The sequence below is a fragment of the Carlito syrichta genome, unplaced genomic scaffold (assembly GCF_000164805.1).
Source record: "Carlito syrichta isolate Samal-C Ts95f unplaced genomic scaffold, Tarsius_syrichta-2.0.1 Scaffold305642, whole genome shotgun sequence".
In the NCBI taxonomy this organism is placed as follows: Eukaryota; Metazoa; Chordata; class Mammalia; order Primates; family Tarsiidae; genus Carlito; species Carlito syrichta.
The window spans coordinates 820,758-838,302 of NW_007249738.1; the positions used below are offsets into that span (position 1 = coordinate 820,758).

The 17,545-nt window shown below is 44.4% G+C and overlaps 1 protein-coding gene across 1 annotated transcript in view; it reads right to left on the reverse strand.

Moving 5' to 3' along the window:
• The window catches only part of ZNFX1 (zinc finger NFX1-type containing 1), a 24,793-nt gene extending 8,234 nt beyond the window's left edge, over positions 1-16,559 (reverse strand). The window contains exons 1-9 of the mRNA XM_008061938.1: positions 16,504-16,559; positions 15,782-15,896; positions 10,185-11,993; positions 8,701-8,832; positions 7,134-7,282; positions 6,131-6,280; positions 4,675-4,789; positions 2,770-3,017; positions 860-999 (exon numbers count right to left, since the gene is read on the reverse strand). Of these exons, the coding sequence (XP_008060129.1) occupies positions 860-999; positions 2,770-3,017; positions 4,675-4,789; positions 6,131-6,280; positions 7,134-7,282; positions 8,701-8,832; positions 10,185-11,993; positions 15,782-15,869 (2,831 nt within the window). The 5' untranslated portion in view covers positions 15,870-15,896; positions 16,504-16,559. The remainder of the gene's footprint in view (positions 1-859; positions 1,000-2,769; positions 3,018-4,674; positions 4,790-6,130; positions 6,281-7,133; positions 7,283-8,700; positions 8,833-10,184; positions 11,994-15,781; positions 15,897-16,503) is intronic.
• Between the last annotated feature and the right edge of the window lie 986 nt (positions 16,560-17,545).

Genomic DNA, 17,545 nt, shown 5'->3' on the forward strand with positions numbered 1-17,545 from the left:
AGGGGAAGGGAGGGAGGGAGACTGAGCGACACACAGAGAGAGATAGCACATCAGATGTACAGGGATTCAAGAATCCAAAATATTGAACAAGAAGGATGTGCAGAGGGGTCAGGGGCTAAGGCAAGGAGTGGGATAAAGAACAAGGTTACTATTGGGAGGAGAATAAGGGAATTCAAAAGCTTCAGGAAGAATTTCTTGTAACTTCTCCCTGCATCACCTCTGCCTGAGTCCTCTCCTCTCCCCAAATTCTCTGCAGATTACTTGTTTTACAAATCAAACAGATGATGTCGCTACTTGCTGTAAGACATCTCAATGGCTTTCTGCTATTCCTCACACAGAACCCGTGCTCCTCACCTTAGCTATATGAGGCCCTGCCCAAGTTGGCCCCTGCTGACTCCTCTGACCGTACTGGCTGTCTGCACCCTGGTTGTGTCGACTCCCTCCTACTTCAAGGCCTTACCTTTGCGGCCCCTGCAACCTCATCTGCTCCCCCTTTCCCACGGGCCTTGAAAGTCCTGCTCATCATTCTGATCTTGCCTCCAACGTCCTTCCTGGAGACTTCAGACTAGCTCAGAGCCTACATCCTATTCTTAGCATGCTCTGTTTTAATTTCATAATAGTTGTGCCTATTTGTAACTTCTTATTTGTGGAATTATGTGACTAATCTGTCTCCCTCTAAGCTCCAGGAAGGTAGAGCAAGTATCTGCACTATCCCATGGCTGCATCCCCAGTGCACAGCTCAGTGGTAGGGCTCAATCAAGAATTAGTTAACAATGTTGAAGTTCTTGGGGGTGAACAATGTTCTAGGAACAGAAAGAAACTCTGGGGAAATTACATGGGCTGGTGTGGGACACAGTACCTATAAAGTTGCCATCGAGAATTGAGGTCCAGCTGCCAAACGTCCTGGATCTCACTGGCCTCGGCCTCGGTCATGGTGTTCAGCTTGCGGAGCTCAACCTTCACTTTCTTCTTCATTTTCTTTTTCTGGTTGCGCTGAGTCTACAGACATCAATACCAGGCAGGGTACTGTCTAAGGACAGGCAGGCCTGGTTCTAAGCTCAAGTGGGGGCCACAGCACATAAGGGGCTGATAATCAGAAAATCTCTGATGAACTCAGAGTGTCTCACATACTCTCAGCAACTATTCTATTGTCAAGTGCTAAACAAGGACTCTGGAGCCCGTTGGTCTGGGTTCAAAGCCCCAGTCTACCTCTTATTAGGTTGCAGGACCTAGGGTGAGTTATTTAACCTGTGTCCTTCAGCATCCCCTCTATAACCGGGAATCCTATGAAGAACTTCTTCTTAGGAGTGTTGGTTTGACAGAAGGAGTAAATACATGGAAAACACTTAAAAGGGTGGTAGCACTAGTTACCATTATACATCTTTGACTATAGTCTGTTTCTCATTCCTAAAATGTATATCATCAAAGTCGTGGGGCGAGTCTCTCTTGTTGAATGTTGTATTACCAGTGCCTAGCAACAAGGAGCTTAGGGCAGGACCTGGCACAGTGCCTGCTAAATGGTCCTAATGCCATCCTGTCAAGATGGTACCCTTAACAAGTGGGCGAAAGGCACTGTTTATAAGAAGTACTCTCCTCAGGCTCTGTCACTGAGCCTGAAGCCATAAACCTTCTAGGACTGGCAAGTGAGACAGATGTCACCACATTAAAGACTTCCCCCAACTTTAAAAACCATCAAACCAACCCCTTCTGATGCCACATGGCAGAGAGATGCCCAATCCTTGCTTCCAAAGATTGAGATCATGACTCCGCTCACCACATATAGTGATGCTGAACTGAACTAGATCAGGTGCAAAGCCAGTAGGCAGGTGAAAACTGTTTCCAAAGCTGTCCTTGAAAGGTCTAAATTCATCAGTAGGGTTTACAAATGGTTATTTTGAGTATCTAGTCTTTTATCGTCTTAGTAATGCATGATAAATTCTGAGGACCACTGGGCTTGCCCAAAAGAAGAAGCAGAGTGAGAGTCTACATGAAAACATCTGGGCATCCATATGATTCTGGCTTAAGAAAAGTGTCAAATTCCAGGGCAAATGAAGGATGTCTTCTATCCTGCTTGGTGGGCTTGCCTCTCTGTTTTGCTTGAGTCCTCTAAAATCTTAATGTGTGTTCACAGACTCATTTGAGGTAGAGAAGATAACATTCCTGGAGGCATAAAGCACTGAGACCCTAAATATCTGACCTGACTCACATAGGCTGCATTCTTCTAAAAGTTCTAGAGAAGCACCTGGCTACCTGTTTCCTGGCATTTCTTGCCAGGGCCCCCCTGAAGAGATGAAGTTGGTTGTTTTTTTTTCAGTTGGAGTCTCACTCCATTGCCCAGGCTGGAGTGCAGTGGCGCATTCATGGCCACCCCAGGGTTGACCTGCTAGACTCCAGCAATCCTTCTGCCTCAGTCTTCCAAGTAGCCGGAACTATAGGTGCACACTACCATGCCCAGCTAGTTTTTGATTTCTTGTAGAGACAAGGTCTCAAGTGCTGGGATTATAGGTTGAGCCACCAAGCCTGGCCAAGCTTTTTATACCCTTGGGAATTAGACCCATCTTTACAAGAATAGGTTATAACATGGGTACATTAGGTAGTTGTAAGGATGGCATGACTATACTTGATTAGAAGTGGGAGAAAACAGAAATGGTCAGAACTCTCTCAGACCCGTTCCAACAGAGTCTAACCCACACCTAAGGGACAGTAACAACTGAACTCCAGTTTGCCATTCTACTTGGGCTTTCAGGGGCTCCAAGCAAGCAGGTTTACCTCCCACTCTCCTGTGGCTTGCTTCTGCCCAGCTGCTGTTCCAGGGCTATAGTGGTCTAGCCTCAGGGCCAGAAGTATTTTAGCCAGCTCCTGGTCTGCCCCATTCTCCTCCTTCTTCCACCGTCGAGGCCTCACCACCTCTTCCTCCTCAATCACCCGGTCTGCTTGAATCAGGTCAGCTTCCTCCGCGATCTCAATCAGTGAGCCCTCTTCCTCTCCTTCTTCCTCCTCCTCCCCTTCTGCCTGGGCTAAGAAAGGAAAACAGGCAGGACAGAGACGGAAACTCTAGAAGCTAAGGGACAGAAGAGGGCACCTGCAAGGGCTCAGCTGCATACAGATATTCTCAAGGGTTTTAGTGGTCATCTCTGAGAAGGAAAACCAGGAGGAATGAGAGGAGAGGTAGGGAAGGAAGGCTCACGTCTCCTGATATATTCTTTGTTACATGTTTTACATTTTAAAAATCATATGAATGTCTGCCTTGTCAAGAAAGGTTTTACTTATATCAAAGACACACACAAAGGAGGGCGAATAATACAATGTAATATGCAATTTAAAGGATAACAAAAATACATGAAATGAATATCCAGGTACCTTTTACTCAATTTAAGAAGTAGAAGACTATCAAAATTTGTGAAGACCTTTGTGGGCCTTCAAACCTGAATTTTCCATTACTCATTCCCCTCTTAAAAAAAAAAATGCAACTGGGCGCGGTGGCTCACGCCTATAATTCCTGCACTTTGGGAAACCAAGGTGAGAGGACTGCCTGAGACCACGGGTTTGAGACCAGCCTGAGCAACTTGATGAGACCTCATCTCTACAATAAATTAAAAAATGCACTCCAGCCTGGGTGAGAGAGTGAGACTCCAACTCAAAATAAATAAATAAATAAATAAATAAATAAATAAATAATGCTACCACATATATACTCTCTCTCTCTAAAGAAAAATTGTCTAGTGTATTTATTTTTCCATAACTGGACATTTCCACTCAGCACATTTTTGAGATTTATGTGGCAGTATGCTATGATCATTCCTTTTCATTGCTGTATAGTATTTCGTTATCTGAGTAGACTGTAATCAATCCATCCATTGTAAAAATGTTGATGGACATTAGAGTTTTGTTTTTCTGCTATGATAGATTCTTATCTATTTTCTTTTCTTTTTTTTCTTTTGAGTCAAAGTCTCACTCTGTTGCTCAGGCTGGAGAGCAGTGGCATGCTCATGACCACTGTAGCCTCGACCTGCTGGGCTCAGGCGATACTTGTACCTCAGTCTTCCGAATAGCTAGAACTACAGGTGTGTACCACCATGCCCAGCTAATTTATTTTTACTTATTGTAGAGACGAAGTCTCGCCATGTTGCCCAGGCTGGTCTTCAACCTGTGGACTAAGGCAATCCTCTTATCTCTGCTTCCCAAGGTGCTGGGATTACAGGCATGAGTCAACGAGCCTGCCCAGTCTTACCTATTTTCTTTATATTAAGCTATTTTTCTTTCTCTAATTCATTTATAGGGGAATTACTTTTTTTTTTTTTTTTGAGTTGGAGTCTCACTCAGTCGCCCAGACTGGAGTGCAGTGGCCGTTCCCGGTCACTGCAGCCTCGACCTGCTGGGTTCTGGTGGTCCTTCCACCTCAGCCTTCCAAGTAGCTGGAACTACAGGCGCACGCTACCATGCCCGGCTAATTTTTTGATTTATTGTAGAGATGAAGTCTCGCCAAGTTGCCCAGGCAGGTCTCAAACCCGCGGGCTCAGGCAATCCACTCACCTCAGCCTCCCAAGGAGCGGGATTACAGGCTGAGCCATCGAGCCCGGTTGGGGAATTACTTTTACGTCCTGCTATTTTAGTCTATTCTACCTGACATATTCTACCTGAAGGTGTGATTCTAGGAAGACTTGCACTGCTTACCTGTATTCTCAGGTCCTGCTGAAGGGACACTTTGGGTGAAGGAACCGACACCAAGACCCAGCCACTCTAGCATCATGGAATGCTTGTAGCGTTGGAAGTAAACCCATTCGCTGTCCTGAGGAAGGAAGAATTGTCATTCATGAGGATTCCATGACTAGCAGTGTGAAAGCAGGTTTTCCAAAGGATCAAATGTAATTCCCTTGAGATTCAGAGGTTCCAGTCAGGAGCAGTGGCTCATGCACTTTGGGAGGCCTAGGTGAAAGGACTGCCTGCGCCCACGGGTTCAAGACCAGCCTGGGCAACTTGGAGAGACCTCATCTCTACAATTAAAAAAAAAAAAAAAAACTAGCCGGGCATGGTTGTGCGTGCCTGTAGTTCCAGCCACTTGGAAGGCTGAAGTGGAAGGATCACCTGAACCTAGCAGGTTGAGGCTGTGGTGGCTGTGAGCATGCTACTGCACTCCTGCCTGGGTGACAGAGTAAGACTCCAACTCAAAAAAAAAAAAAAAAAATCAGACGTTCCACTCTGGGTATTTTTTTTAGACTCCAACTAAAAAAAAATAATAAATAAGTAAAAATAAAAAAGTAAAATAAAATTCAGAGGTTGCAAACTGGAATCCCTTGGACAACTGGGGCAGTTAACAAACCTGCATAGAATTTTAAGTCAAAATTTCTAGTCTCTCTGGACAAAATCAGGAGCCAGGGCAACAATGTGCCTATACTGCAGAATGGCAGCAAATGGCTGGACCTGGCTGTTGCCATCCTTCTTCCAGTGTGCCACAGGCCCTCTACACTTCCTGTGCTTCCCATCTAGACAGCATTGCTCATTTCTAAGACCTGATGGACCTCTTTAAGCTTCCGGATGTGGAACTCTGGGAATCACCAATCCAATGATAACAGAGCTATTTCTCTGGGTTCCTGGCCAGCCACTTTACAGAGATTGTCTCAGTTGCTTCTCACAATATCTTCTGAAGGTAGGCATTATCATTATCTGTTTGACTGCTGAGGATCACACTGGCCCAAGTCACATGGTCAGTCTACCTGACCAGGTCTATCAACTCCCAAGGTCTCTACACATGCTAGATTGCCTCTGGTTATGTTTTTGTTTATTTCATTTAACAAACACAACACACTTGTTAAATTAAAAGGTTTGCAAATATTAACAATCTTGTAATAATTAAGTGGATCTATAAAAAATTGTCATTTTTGTGAGTCAAATTTACAAATACTGGCAATTTCATATGGTTCAACTTAATGCTTATTATTATCCACTTGCCCAGAGCAAAGCTAAGATTCAAACCCAGCAGGATGGTTCGGAGTCTTGTTCCTGACCAGTGTAACCCAGCTACCTCTCATCATGAAAGGGAACTTTGCACCAGTACCAGATTACCAAAAAGCTCTGGGTTGCTGCTCTGCTGGAAGTTCCTTCTAAATACTGTGCCTCTGGAGGACCCTACCTGCACGGGCCCATTCATGAGGCTTTCCCAGTGCTTGGGGGAGATGTACTTCTCCAAGTGCTGTTCCCGCAGGACGCCGTGCATGGTGCACTCCAGGGTCTGTGCTCCTTCGTGAAGCTCTTGCTCTGACTCCTTCATTTGTGTCATGATCTGCCAAGAACAGAGAGAAGGATAAGGAATTATCATCATCTCCATACTCAGCCCGTCTTGAGGGAAAACAAAGCTAAGACAGGAACAGCAAGACTGGAGAATAAATAGACTAGTCAACAAACCAGTTTCCCAGGGCACATTACTGTGGTCTTGAAACAAAAAGATTGGTATCCAAAATGTCTGAAGGACTCCCAGCAGTCAGTAAGAATAATACAGTCAGGTAATACCGGCAGCATAGCCCTCATCCAAAATGCTTGGGACCAGAAATGTTTCAGGTTTTGGATTTTTTTTGATTTGGGAATTTTGCCTTTGTACTTATTGGCTGGGCATTCCAAATCTGAAAATCCAAACTCTGAAATATTCCAGTGAGCATTTCCTTTGAGTACCATGTTGGCACTCAGAAAATTTTGGATTTCGGATTTTCAGATGTGGGATGCTTAACCAATACGGCAGAAAAACAGGTCAAGGCTTTTGGGGCAGAGACTTCAAGACTCACAGTGTCTGTTCTCTCTCTTTTCCTTAGTGATAAGATTTTGGTTGGGCGCATTGCTGTCCGGCTAAAAGATAACATTTCCCTGGTCAGTGGGCTCTGAGTGGAAGTGCTATGGGGGGGCTGGGGGAAGGAGCCTTAAGGTCCTGGCAGGAGTGGGGAGGTCTTTGTGTTTTCTCCACGTTGGATTGTGAGGCAAAGGTCACACCAAGGAATTAGCAGGATGGAATGCTGAAAGGAACCTGGATCCTTCAGAGCTTGGAGGAGTCTCCATTTCTGCCCTGGACTTCCCACCCAGAACGACACTGCTGTCTTGTTGAGGTACCCCTGAGTTGTCTCAGATACTTCAGAGCTGGGACTTACACTCATGTAGGCCCTCCGGAGGTGCATGGGGAGGTTGCGGCGGAACTCCCGCTTGTTCCTCAGCTCCCTCAGGGTGAACTGCTTCAGGATTTCACTGCTGCTCCGTCCACCTACGCGCACGATGCTGGGCTTCTGACACTTGTAGATGCCTTTGGAGTAAAGTGGAGCACGGCAGAGTTGAGAGGAGCTAGGCTGGATTCTCTCAGAGGAGAGCTGTGTGTGTTTGGGATCATGTTTTGGTTGGTCCCTTAGGGAACAAATGTGCTTACAGGAAAATTATCCCTTTAATGAGTGAGGAGGCCTCAGAGAAGACGTGACCTGCAGAGCAGTAGTGTAGCGCTTAAGAGCACAGGCTCTGGAATCAGACAACCAGGGTCACAAATCTTGCCTCTACTACTTATTGGTGTGCAACCCGTGGCAAGTCATTTGAGTTTCAGTCTCTTCATCTATGATTTGGAGACAGCATTATATTCCTTATAGGCCTACAATCTGGATAGTGAAAGAATATCTTTTTTTTTTTTTGAGTTGGAGTCTCACTCTGTCACCCAAACTGGAGTGCAGTGGCCGCTCCCGGCCACCGCAGCCTCGACCTGCTGGGCTCCAGTGAGCCTTCCGCCTCAGCCTTCCAAGTAGCCGGAATTACAGGCATGCGCTACCACGCCCGGCTGATTTTTTGATTTATTGTAGAGATGAGGTTTTGCTGCCCAGGCGGGTCTCGAACCCGTGGGCTCAGGTAATTCACTCATCTCAGCCTCCCAATCTTCCGCCCGCCTTTGAAAGAATATCTTTATAGCTCCTAGTTAGGGCCCAGCACAAAGTACGGCACCCATTAAACAATTAGCACAACAGCGATAAGTGTGGTAAGGACTATATTAGTGGACAGCAGGGAACCTTACCTAGCTGGGGAGGGGCAGGGATCTATTCTTGAGGATATAATTTAAAATTCAGACTTTAAAGATTTATCTAGGCGAAAGGGCAGTATAGAAGAATGGAAAACAATAGTTTAGGCAAAAGGAAAAGCACATATTTATTCATTCATGCAATTAGTGTTTTTTGAGTACCTAATATGTGCCAGGATGTGTGACTGCAGCAAGAAAAGGACCAGCCCTCACAGTATTTGTGTCTAGGATAGAGACACATAAAACAGATTACAAAAAAGAGAAAACACAAAAGAGACTTAATTTTGTTTGAGGCAATAGGGAAAGTTCACCTGAAGAAGAGCTATTTTGGTGAGACCAGAAGAATAAGTTGGAGCCGTCCAGGCTGGATGAGCTCAAGATGAAGAGAGAGGGAGACAGGAAAGTACATTCCAGGCAAGGGTACAGCATGGGCCAACAGAGAAGTCAGAGGAATTCAGGGAACTGAAGACAACCAGTGCTGCTAGACTTAGGGAGGACGAGGGAAGAAGTAGGAGAGGCAGTTCAGAGTCCAGCTGGGACAGATCACACACGACCTTGCAGTGACGTGGGACTATGGACTTGATTCAAAGAGCAACAGAAAGCTACTGCAGTCGCCAATGGTTCAACCATAAACACCTTGATAGAAAACAAGTTTGTCTCGTCATTACCTTCCAGAAACTGGTCCAGAGCATGATTAGTGTAACACACAACCAAGATGGGAAATCTCTGGAGGCTAATTTGCCAAACAGACTCGTTGGTTAGAAGGGCCTGGACAATTTTTAGACCCACATAAGTTTTGCCTAGAAAATAAGGAAAAAGGAGTTAAAAAATTTAGATTTTCTTTCTTTCGAGCCAGGGTCTCACTCTGTCACCTAGGTTGGAATGCAGTGGCACAATCATGACTCATCACAACCTTGACCTCCTGGGCTCAGGCGATCCTCCCGCTTCAGCCTCCTGAATAGCTGAGACTACAGTCATGTGCCACCATGCCCAGCTACTTTTTTTTATTGTAGAGAAGAGGTCTCACTATGTTGCCCAGACTGGCCTTGAACTCCTGGGCTCAAGCAATCCTCTTGCCCCAGCCTTCCAAAGTACTGGAATTGTAGGCATAAGCCACCATCCCAGGCCTAGAGACTTTCTAAGTGGAGTAATTAATTACTTAGAGCAAAATGTCTTTTTTTTTTTTAACTTTAAGGCAATACATTGAGATGGTTTACAATCCATGAAGCACAAATGGGTATATTGTGAAAAGTTCCCTTTGTACTTCTATTCCCTAGTCACCCAGTTCCTCTGACTGGAAGCAACCAATGTTACCAGTTTCTTGTACAACTTTCTTGTGTATGTATATCTACAGTCTTTTTATGCATATACAAATATGAATATGTATATTTTCTAGCCTTTCCCCTTTTATTTTTAAAATACAAATAGTAGAAGAGTAGTCTGTAGAAAATATAGACTATGTTTCTACTGTACTACATCTTGATTTTTTTTACTTAATGTATCTCAGAGGTAGTTCTCTATCAGTACATAAAAATAATCCTCTGTTTTTTTATAGCTATAAGGTTTTTTAGTCAGTTCCCTATTGATGACATATATGTTGCTTCCAACCTCAGTGGCAAATTTGACCTCTAGCAGTCTTTTCTAATCTTGTGATTTTGGTTTATTAATATGCACAACAGTGGGTCACCATTGGAAAATCACCATGAGCAGCTACTTTATAAACAACTTTTATGCTCATTTCAGGGGACTATTTATTTCTTCTTTTTTGGGGGGTCGGAGTCTCACTCTGTCACCGAGGCTGGAGTGCAGTGGCACGCTCACGGCACTGCAGCCTCGGTCCTGCTTGGCTCAGGTAATCCTGCCTCAGTCTTCCAAGTCTTCCTGGAACGACAGGTACGTGCCACCATGCCCAGCTAATTTTTTGATTTATTGTAGAGATGAGATCTTGCCAAGTTGCCCAGGCTGGTCTTGAACCTGTGAGCTCAGGCAATCCTCTAACTTCGGCCTCCCAAAGTACTGGGATTATAGGCATGAGCCACTGGGCCTGGCAGGGAATATTTCTAAATGAGACATTCTAGAAACATAGAATCAAGTCCTTCTTGCCTACCTCATAGGACAGATGTCAAACGCTCTGAAAAAATAACTGTCTTACCTGTTCCAGGAGGTCCTTGAATAATAGCCAGTTCCCTTGTGAGAGCAAACTGCAAGGCTTCCATCTGGGAGTCATCCAGCTTCAGGGCCTCTTTTGAGGGCCACTGGGTAGGGTCTAAGACATTAATTCTTGGATGTCTCAAGCCCTTGATACTCCTCAGAAATTCGCCAGTGGCTGAAGGATTCTCTATTAAGGGGGTAAAATCATATCTGCCCCCCATTAGCAAGTATCTTGGCTCCATCACTTGAGTGTCACACTCCACGATGTTCCTCTGAAAGGGGACATCTTCCTCCTGGACCTCTTGGAGTCCTTCCAGGACGTGTCTGTAGGCCTCAAAGTATGCAGTTGTTTCCACCATGAGGAAAGAGTCAGAGGGCTGGACCTCTGCTAGCAGCTGTTGACTCTGCTCATTGAAGCAGAGCTGGACAATTCCTCGGCAGAGATCTTCCTGTTCCCGGTTAGACACAGTGGCAAAAAGAAACGTCTCAAAGTTGTCCTTGGACATGCACACCAAAGACCCATAGAGCAATCGCTTAGAATTCTGCCAGCGAACAAACTTCAGTGGTTTTGTGTCAAACTGCACTTTGTAGACAATGCCCGATGATGAACACACAGGAGTGATAATCCTGGTATCAAAGTAGATTCGGATGTCATCAAACTTCCTCTTCCTCAGGCACTGGTCTTCGAAGCTTTGGAGAAGTTCCAAAATGCCTTCCCGTAGAGGTCTGACAAAATCTTCTCGCAGGAGTCGGAAATGGGTATCCAGATAGATAGCAGTGCTGTCATATTTTCCAGAAATTACGTTGGGGCGAAGGAAGGGCCTCTCATCCAAGTGCACTTCATTGTAGGTTGGGTATATGGGCATGGTCCGGTAGCTCTCGACATGGTCTTCTCCCTCAGGTTGAACTAGGGTGTAGGTATCCACTCTCAAGGTGCCCTCTCGCCTCTTTTCCTGTAGATGTTCAATGATGGTCTGTACCTTTTCCAGGTTCTTCTCTGTCTCCTCTTCTATGTCAACACCAGAGGCTCTCAGAGCATTAAGAGATGCCGGCAGGAGGGAAATGAGCATGGAAGTTTCCTGCACAGAGCTGGCGGGGAAGACACTTACGAGGTCCTGGAGGAGGGAGATGATATTGCTTATGTGTTCTGGATACTGGTTTCGAATGTCAGGGATGGGTTGAGTGATCATCCCTACCACATAAGCAGGGAGGCAGACTTTGAGGAATTTGGAGTTCTTCAGTATGCCCAGGACATGGAGAATGCTTTGGCGGTCCATTTTGGAGCTGCAAGCCTTCCGAAGAACTTGACAGATGAGCTCAAGGAAGTTAGATTTCATGGCAGAATGAGACAGGAGCTCTTTTAGTCCTAAACTTGTTGCAAGTGTGATGACAACCTCAGATGGGTCTTTCTGCAGAAGACTTTCTAAGAACTTGTAGCCCAGTTTCTTCACCTGCTGTGGCTGTTCTATAGGCTTCTGGTGGGGAGTCCGCCACTGCTGGAAGTTTTCGTTGGACCATGGTGGTCTGCGATTCCTACCCTCCTCGTTGCCATTTTTCTGTCCAGTGTCATTCCCCTGATCATGCCTTTGGCCTCTAGCTTCATTGCTGGCATGTCCCTCCTGATTCCTCCTTCCCTGATGTGGGTTCCTGCCCATGGCCCTAAATCTCTCTTCCCTTTGCCGGTAAGGAACAGGATGGCTGTTGGCCCTAGGATGCCTTCCAGGATGGTAGGCTCCTCCTCTGAGAGCATTTGCTGGTGAGTTACCGGCCTGATTTCTAGTTCTTGGTGGTAATTCTCCATCCATAGGCCCTAAACACAATGGAATATTAGGTAAGCACAAGAATGAAGGGGCAAGGAAACCCAACAGGACAAAACAGAACATGCTCTTATTCTCCAAAACAACTAAAAAACTCAGGTTTTATTTGAAGAGAAAAAAGGTTTCCTACTAAGTTGTATAATAAATGAAAGCTTATTGTTTCTGAATAAATTGTGAAAATACTATTTTCCCAAAGGATGTAAAAGGGAAAATAAACATTTGCTGAGTACCTGATACATGCTAGAGAATAAATACATACAGTATCTCATTTAATCCTCACAAGCTGGAACTCAGAGGGTCAAAAAGATGAGCTCATTGCTTCTAATCTCTTGCCAGTACCAAACAATAGACAGAACATGAGTTTCAGAGCCAAAGAGATCTAGTTCAAATCTTGGCTTGGTCACTTCTTCATTATATAACCTTGGCCGAGTTATATACTTCTCTAAGGCTTAGTTTCTGGGTTTTTATGAAGATGAAATGTTTATAAAATGCTTAGTATAGTATCTGAAACATGTAACGTTCTCAGTAAATGTTAATTATTACTAGTAGCAGTAGAAATTTTTTTTTTTTTGAGTCGGAGTCTCACTCTGTCACCCAAACTGGAATGCTGTGGCACACTCATGGCTACCACAGTCTCAACCTGCTGGGCTCAGGTGATACTTCCATCTCAGCCTTCCAAGTAACTGGAACCATATTGATTGACTGAAGAAACAAGGTCTCGCCAAGTTGCCCAGGCTGGTCTTGAACCCCTGAGCTCAGGCAATCCTCTCGCCTCTGCTTCCCAAAGTGCTGGGATTAGAGGCATGAGCTCCTGCGCTTCGCCAGAAATAATTTTTTTATTGGGAATACTCTATTGATTCTAAGGGGGCCACTGTTCCTACCACTAAACAATTATCATAGGCAACAGAGACATCAAGTGAAATAAAATTATGAAGGGAAATACTACTTGAACTTTGCCCAGCATCAGCAAATTAAGTTTGAATGGGAAAGAGAAAAGTGAGGCTTCCTTTACCAAGATGTTTCTGAGCTAATGAATAGATTGTGAAGGAAACTGAAAAGTGAAACTCAAGCTTTGTTTCAGGAAACTGAAAACTGGACTTCAGTTTTTCTCCTTTTTGTAGCATGAGTTTGCCTGCAGGGTACTTGTTAATTACCAACACTCATACAGGAAACGAGAGGGGTGAGGGGAATGGTGAGAAGAACGTGCCTATTACACATTCTTACACACAGGAGGGCTGACATCTCCGTTGATGAAGCCAAACAAACATGTCTTCCTTGATCTGTCATACATTTCATAAAAGTGACCTTGCCCAACATACCCAAAGTCCAGTTTTTTTCACTTTTCTTTTTGCTAAAACTGATTCTAGAGCTGACTCAACTTAGCAGAGTGACACAGAGATTTTTAAAACAAATGAAATAAGGCTGTATACAATGAACTCATTTTTTAAAAGTTATGAAAACTTAATAAAATACACATTATATTTGAGATGATCACACCATATTTCATGACATCAGATGCTAAATCCACTTATGTACATTTTTCTTTGTTCTGCACTTTGTAGAGAAAAGTTTAATGCGACAACATAAAGGCATTTTACCATAAATGTCTGCATGGTAAAAGACATATACTATATTTAGTAAAAAGATACTTTACCATAAATATCTGATAAAATATCAATTCTGTATAACTAAACTCTAAATTTTTATAATTGTTACTTTTATTTATTTTTATTTATTTTTTATTTTTTATTTTTTTGAGTTGGAGTCTCACTCTGTCACCCAGACTGAAGTGCAGTGGCCGCTCCCGGCCACTGCAGCCTCGACCTGGTGGGCTCCGTGGGCTCCAGGGATCCTTCCGCCTCAGCCTTCCAAGTAGCTGGAAATACAGGCGTGCGCTACCACGCCCGGCTCATTTTGATTTATTGTAGAGATGAGTTCTCGCCAAGTTGCCCAGGCGGGTCTCGAACCCACGGGCTCAGGCAATCCACTCACCGCAGCCTCCCAAAGGCGCGGGATTACAGGCTGAGCCACCAAGCCCGGATTAATTGTTACTTTTATAGTTACTGTTCAAACTTCCGGAATATCAGAAGTCCTCCTTTTAATATTCTGATCTGATTAGAACATTCTACGTCTTGGAGGAATGGAAAATTATATCATGACTTACTCTTTTCCACCTTCACACAGTTCATAAAATAAAATCCCAGCCGGGCTTGTTGGCTCAGCCTGTAATCCCACGCCTTTGGGAGGCTGAGGTGAGTGGATTGCCTGAGCCCACGGGTTCGAGACCCACCTGGGCAGCGAGACCTCATCTCTACAATAAATCAAAAAAAATCAGCCGGGCATGGTAGCGCGTGCCTGTAATTTCGACTACTTGGAAGGCTGAGGTAGAAGGATCGCCAGAGCCCAGCAGGTCGAGGCTGCGGTGGCTGGGAGTGGCCACTGCACTCCAGTCTGGGCGACAGAGTGAGACTCCAACTCAAAAAAAAATAAATAAATAAAATAAAATAAAATAAAATCCCAATCCTCACTTGTTCCACAGCTAGACTCAAAAGACGCATTGCAAACTTAGGGCAGAAATCCATTTGGTTGTTTTGTTTTAGAAAGTTCAGAACAAACACAACAATTCCTTTGGTAAACTGATGATCTTGGAACTAACTGCTCTGGTGACTCAAGATCTGCACTATCAAATTCACAGCCACTAGCTACACGTGGCTAGTCCGAATTAAGATGTCTAAAACACATGTGGAATTTTGAAGAGTAGAACCAAAAGAAGTTACCTCACTAAAAATGTTTTATGCTAATAACATATTAAAATGATAATACTTGAGTCTTTGGAAAGAAATTAAAATTATTAAAAATATAAAATTTTTTTTTTGAGTTGGAGTCTCATACTGTCACCCAAGCTGGAGTGCAGTGACACGCTTCCAGCCACCGCAGCCTCGACCTGCTGGGCTCCGGCGATCCTTCCACCTCAGCCTTCCAAGTAGCTGGAACTACAGGTACCACACCCGGCTAATTTTTTTGATTTATTGTAGAGATGAGGTCTCGCCAAGTTGCCCAGGCGGGTCTCGAACCCGCGGGCTCAGGCAATCCACTCACCTCAGCCTCCCAAGGCGCGGGATTACAAGCTGAGCCACCGAGCCCGGCTATAAAAATATAACAAACAATATTCAATAATTACAAAATGACAATATTTTAGTTATATTGAGTTTAAGACATTATTAAATTTTATTAAATCACTATCAAATTTTTTAAAATTTCATTATTTCTTCTTATCTTTTATTCATTCATTTTAAACTTTTCATTTTTTTTTTTTTAAAGATGTGGGGTATAATTCAGGTTTAGGTATACAAATGTTCATTATGCAGGTACCCTGGTTGATGAGGTGTGTCTTCTTACCTTTTAAAATGTTACTAGAAAATAAAGTTACCCTTTTGGCTTACATTATGCTTCTACTGAATAGTGTTCTACATGAAGAGTTATTTCCATTTCTGAAACCCCATCACTGTTTTTTAAAATTTTTTCATGATCAGCAATGAGTACTCACTTCATTTCAGCCCATCATGTTTTTGCTAAAGTAAATCGGACTCATTCATTAGCTCTCTCTTAGGGGAAGTGGAGGGCTGTCAGCTTTTCAGAGTCATCCATGCTCTAAGAAATAAGTCACTTATTACGTGGAAGACGCAGGCACTCTTATGTAGGCCTGCTCATTCAGAAAGAGCATGATTTTCTTCTTTTACCACTAGAATTTCCTTGTTGTTGGGTAGGAAACCTTGCTTACCTCTGTGGCTGGTATAGGAATTTCTGGGCCTGGCCTCCAGATGAGGTCTTCTGTCTTCCATATCAGAGTCACCTGAATTTCTCCACATTCGTGTTACTTTCTGTTATTTGGAAAACTATAAACGTTGAGAGTTACCAGTGTCCTTAAAACACAGCACTGTATCTAGCAGCAAAAAAACCAAACACCTTCAAGCTAGCTCTTCTGCTTCTAGTGACATTTTAATGATCTGTTAACTAAGAGTTAAATGCAGAGTTTAAACAAGAGCACACGTGCTCAACTCTGTGAATGCCCAATTATGAACTAAAACATGAAATTCACAATCTAGCTGATTTCAAGTGATCGTGTTCCCCTTCCCTTTACACTGGCACTTTCTTGGGATAGAGAGAATGTCATCAACTCCCATTCAAAATTACTGTTTGGTTTATGCCTTGAGCCAAGTTACTTAATCAGTTGCTAGGTTTCATTTTCCCCTGCTACAAAGCAGGCAAATATTGTTGCCAGGGCAGAAAAGAGCACATTTTTGTTGATCCAAAACCACGCACTCCCCACCCTACCTGGCATTTATGTTGTATCTGCCACTTATATCACATAGTACTCTTTAGCTTGCAGTACCCTATAGTTTATAAATAATTAGTGAGCAGTAGTTATCACTGATCCTACTCTTTGGAACAGAGCCAAATGATTAAGCCCTCAGCTCTACAGAATCAAGAGAAAGAAATTACATGTTTCAATAACCAGGAGGCTTGGCAACCACGCGGTGCTGTTTCCTCAGGACCAGCTAGAAATCTGCAATTCTTTCTTTCTCCTCTTCTTTCTATCTTGATTTTTGACGCTGGTCCTATAAGAGGAAGAAGAAGCCCCTTTAAGGGAACTTCTCAATCCAACCCATATATATCAGTGTGGGCTGGGGCTTGGGAAAGAGGAGGTGACTCAGAGTCTTCAGCAAAGGGATTTTTGAGACCGTCCTTTTCACTGAGCTTTAAAATATTCATACTTGGAAACTGTGAATAGCTTTGGCCTTATGTGAGGATAGCTTTTATTCTCATCAGAAAAAGGCGTCCTCTTCCTCCCTCGGGGAATATTTCTGGTGAGTCTCTTCCCTCATCTCATCAAACCCAGCTCTCATGGCACAGGTTCAATATTTAAAGTTTGTTTGTTTTTATAATTCTACGAAGGGAAAATTCCTTCTTCCTCTTGTTGAAAAATACTAAAGTAGAAACCCCACAAAATTTAAGAGAAATGGCAAGAAAAGGCAGATAGGAACAGGAAATGCTGGGATCAAAACAGAACAGAGTGGGATTTTGGGGGGAATCAAGCCATAAGGGCAGGACGAAGAAAACAAGTGATCGTCAAGCTGGGATGGGGTCATAATTAGAGGGGGGTGGTGATTACCAGGGTGGGATGGAAGAGGCTGAGGTAGGGGCCGGAGCTGGAGGGGAAGTCTCCAGGGTCCTGAGAAGTCACTGGCACTGGGCGCCCACCCTCCCGGTGGCAGGACCAAGGGGTAGGGGGGAAGGCTGCGTGGTAGCCTTGTGAGGAAGGCGCCATCCCCAGGCTGACAGGGGAGGCGGGGTACCCAGGGGGAGGCTGGAGGGCTGTGGGGGCCTCCGGAGAGGGTGGGCAGAGTCCAGCCTGGGGTGCTTGCGGCAGTGATGGGGGGCACCGAGCAGGGTGCTGAGGGTGCTTTGTGGGGAGGGGATGCGTGGGGTGATGGGAGGTGAGGCCAGAGAAATACGAGGGGGTGGCTGTGGCGGGGGTGAGGGG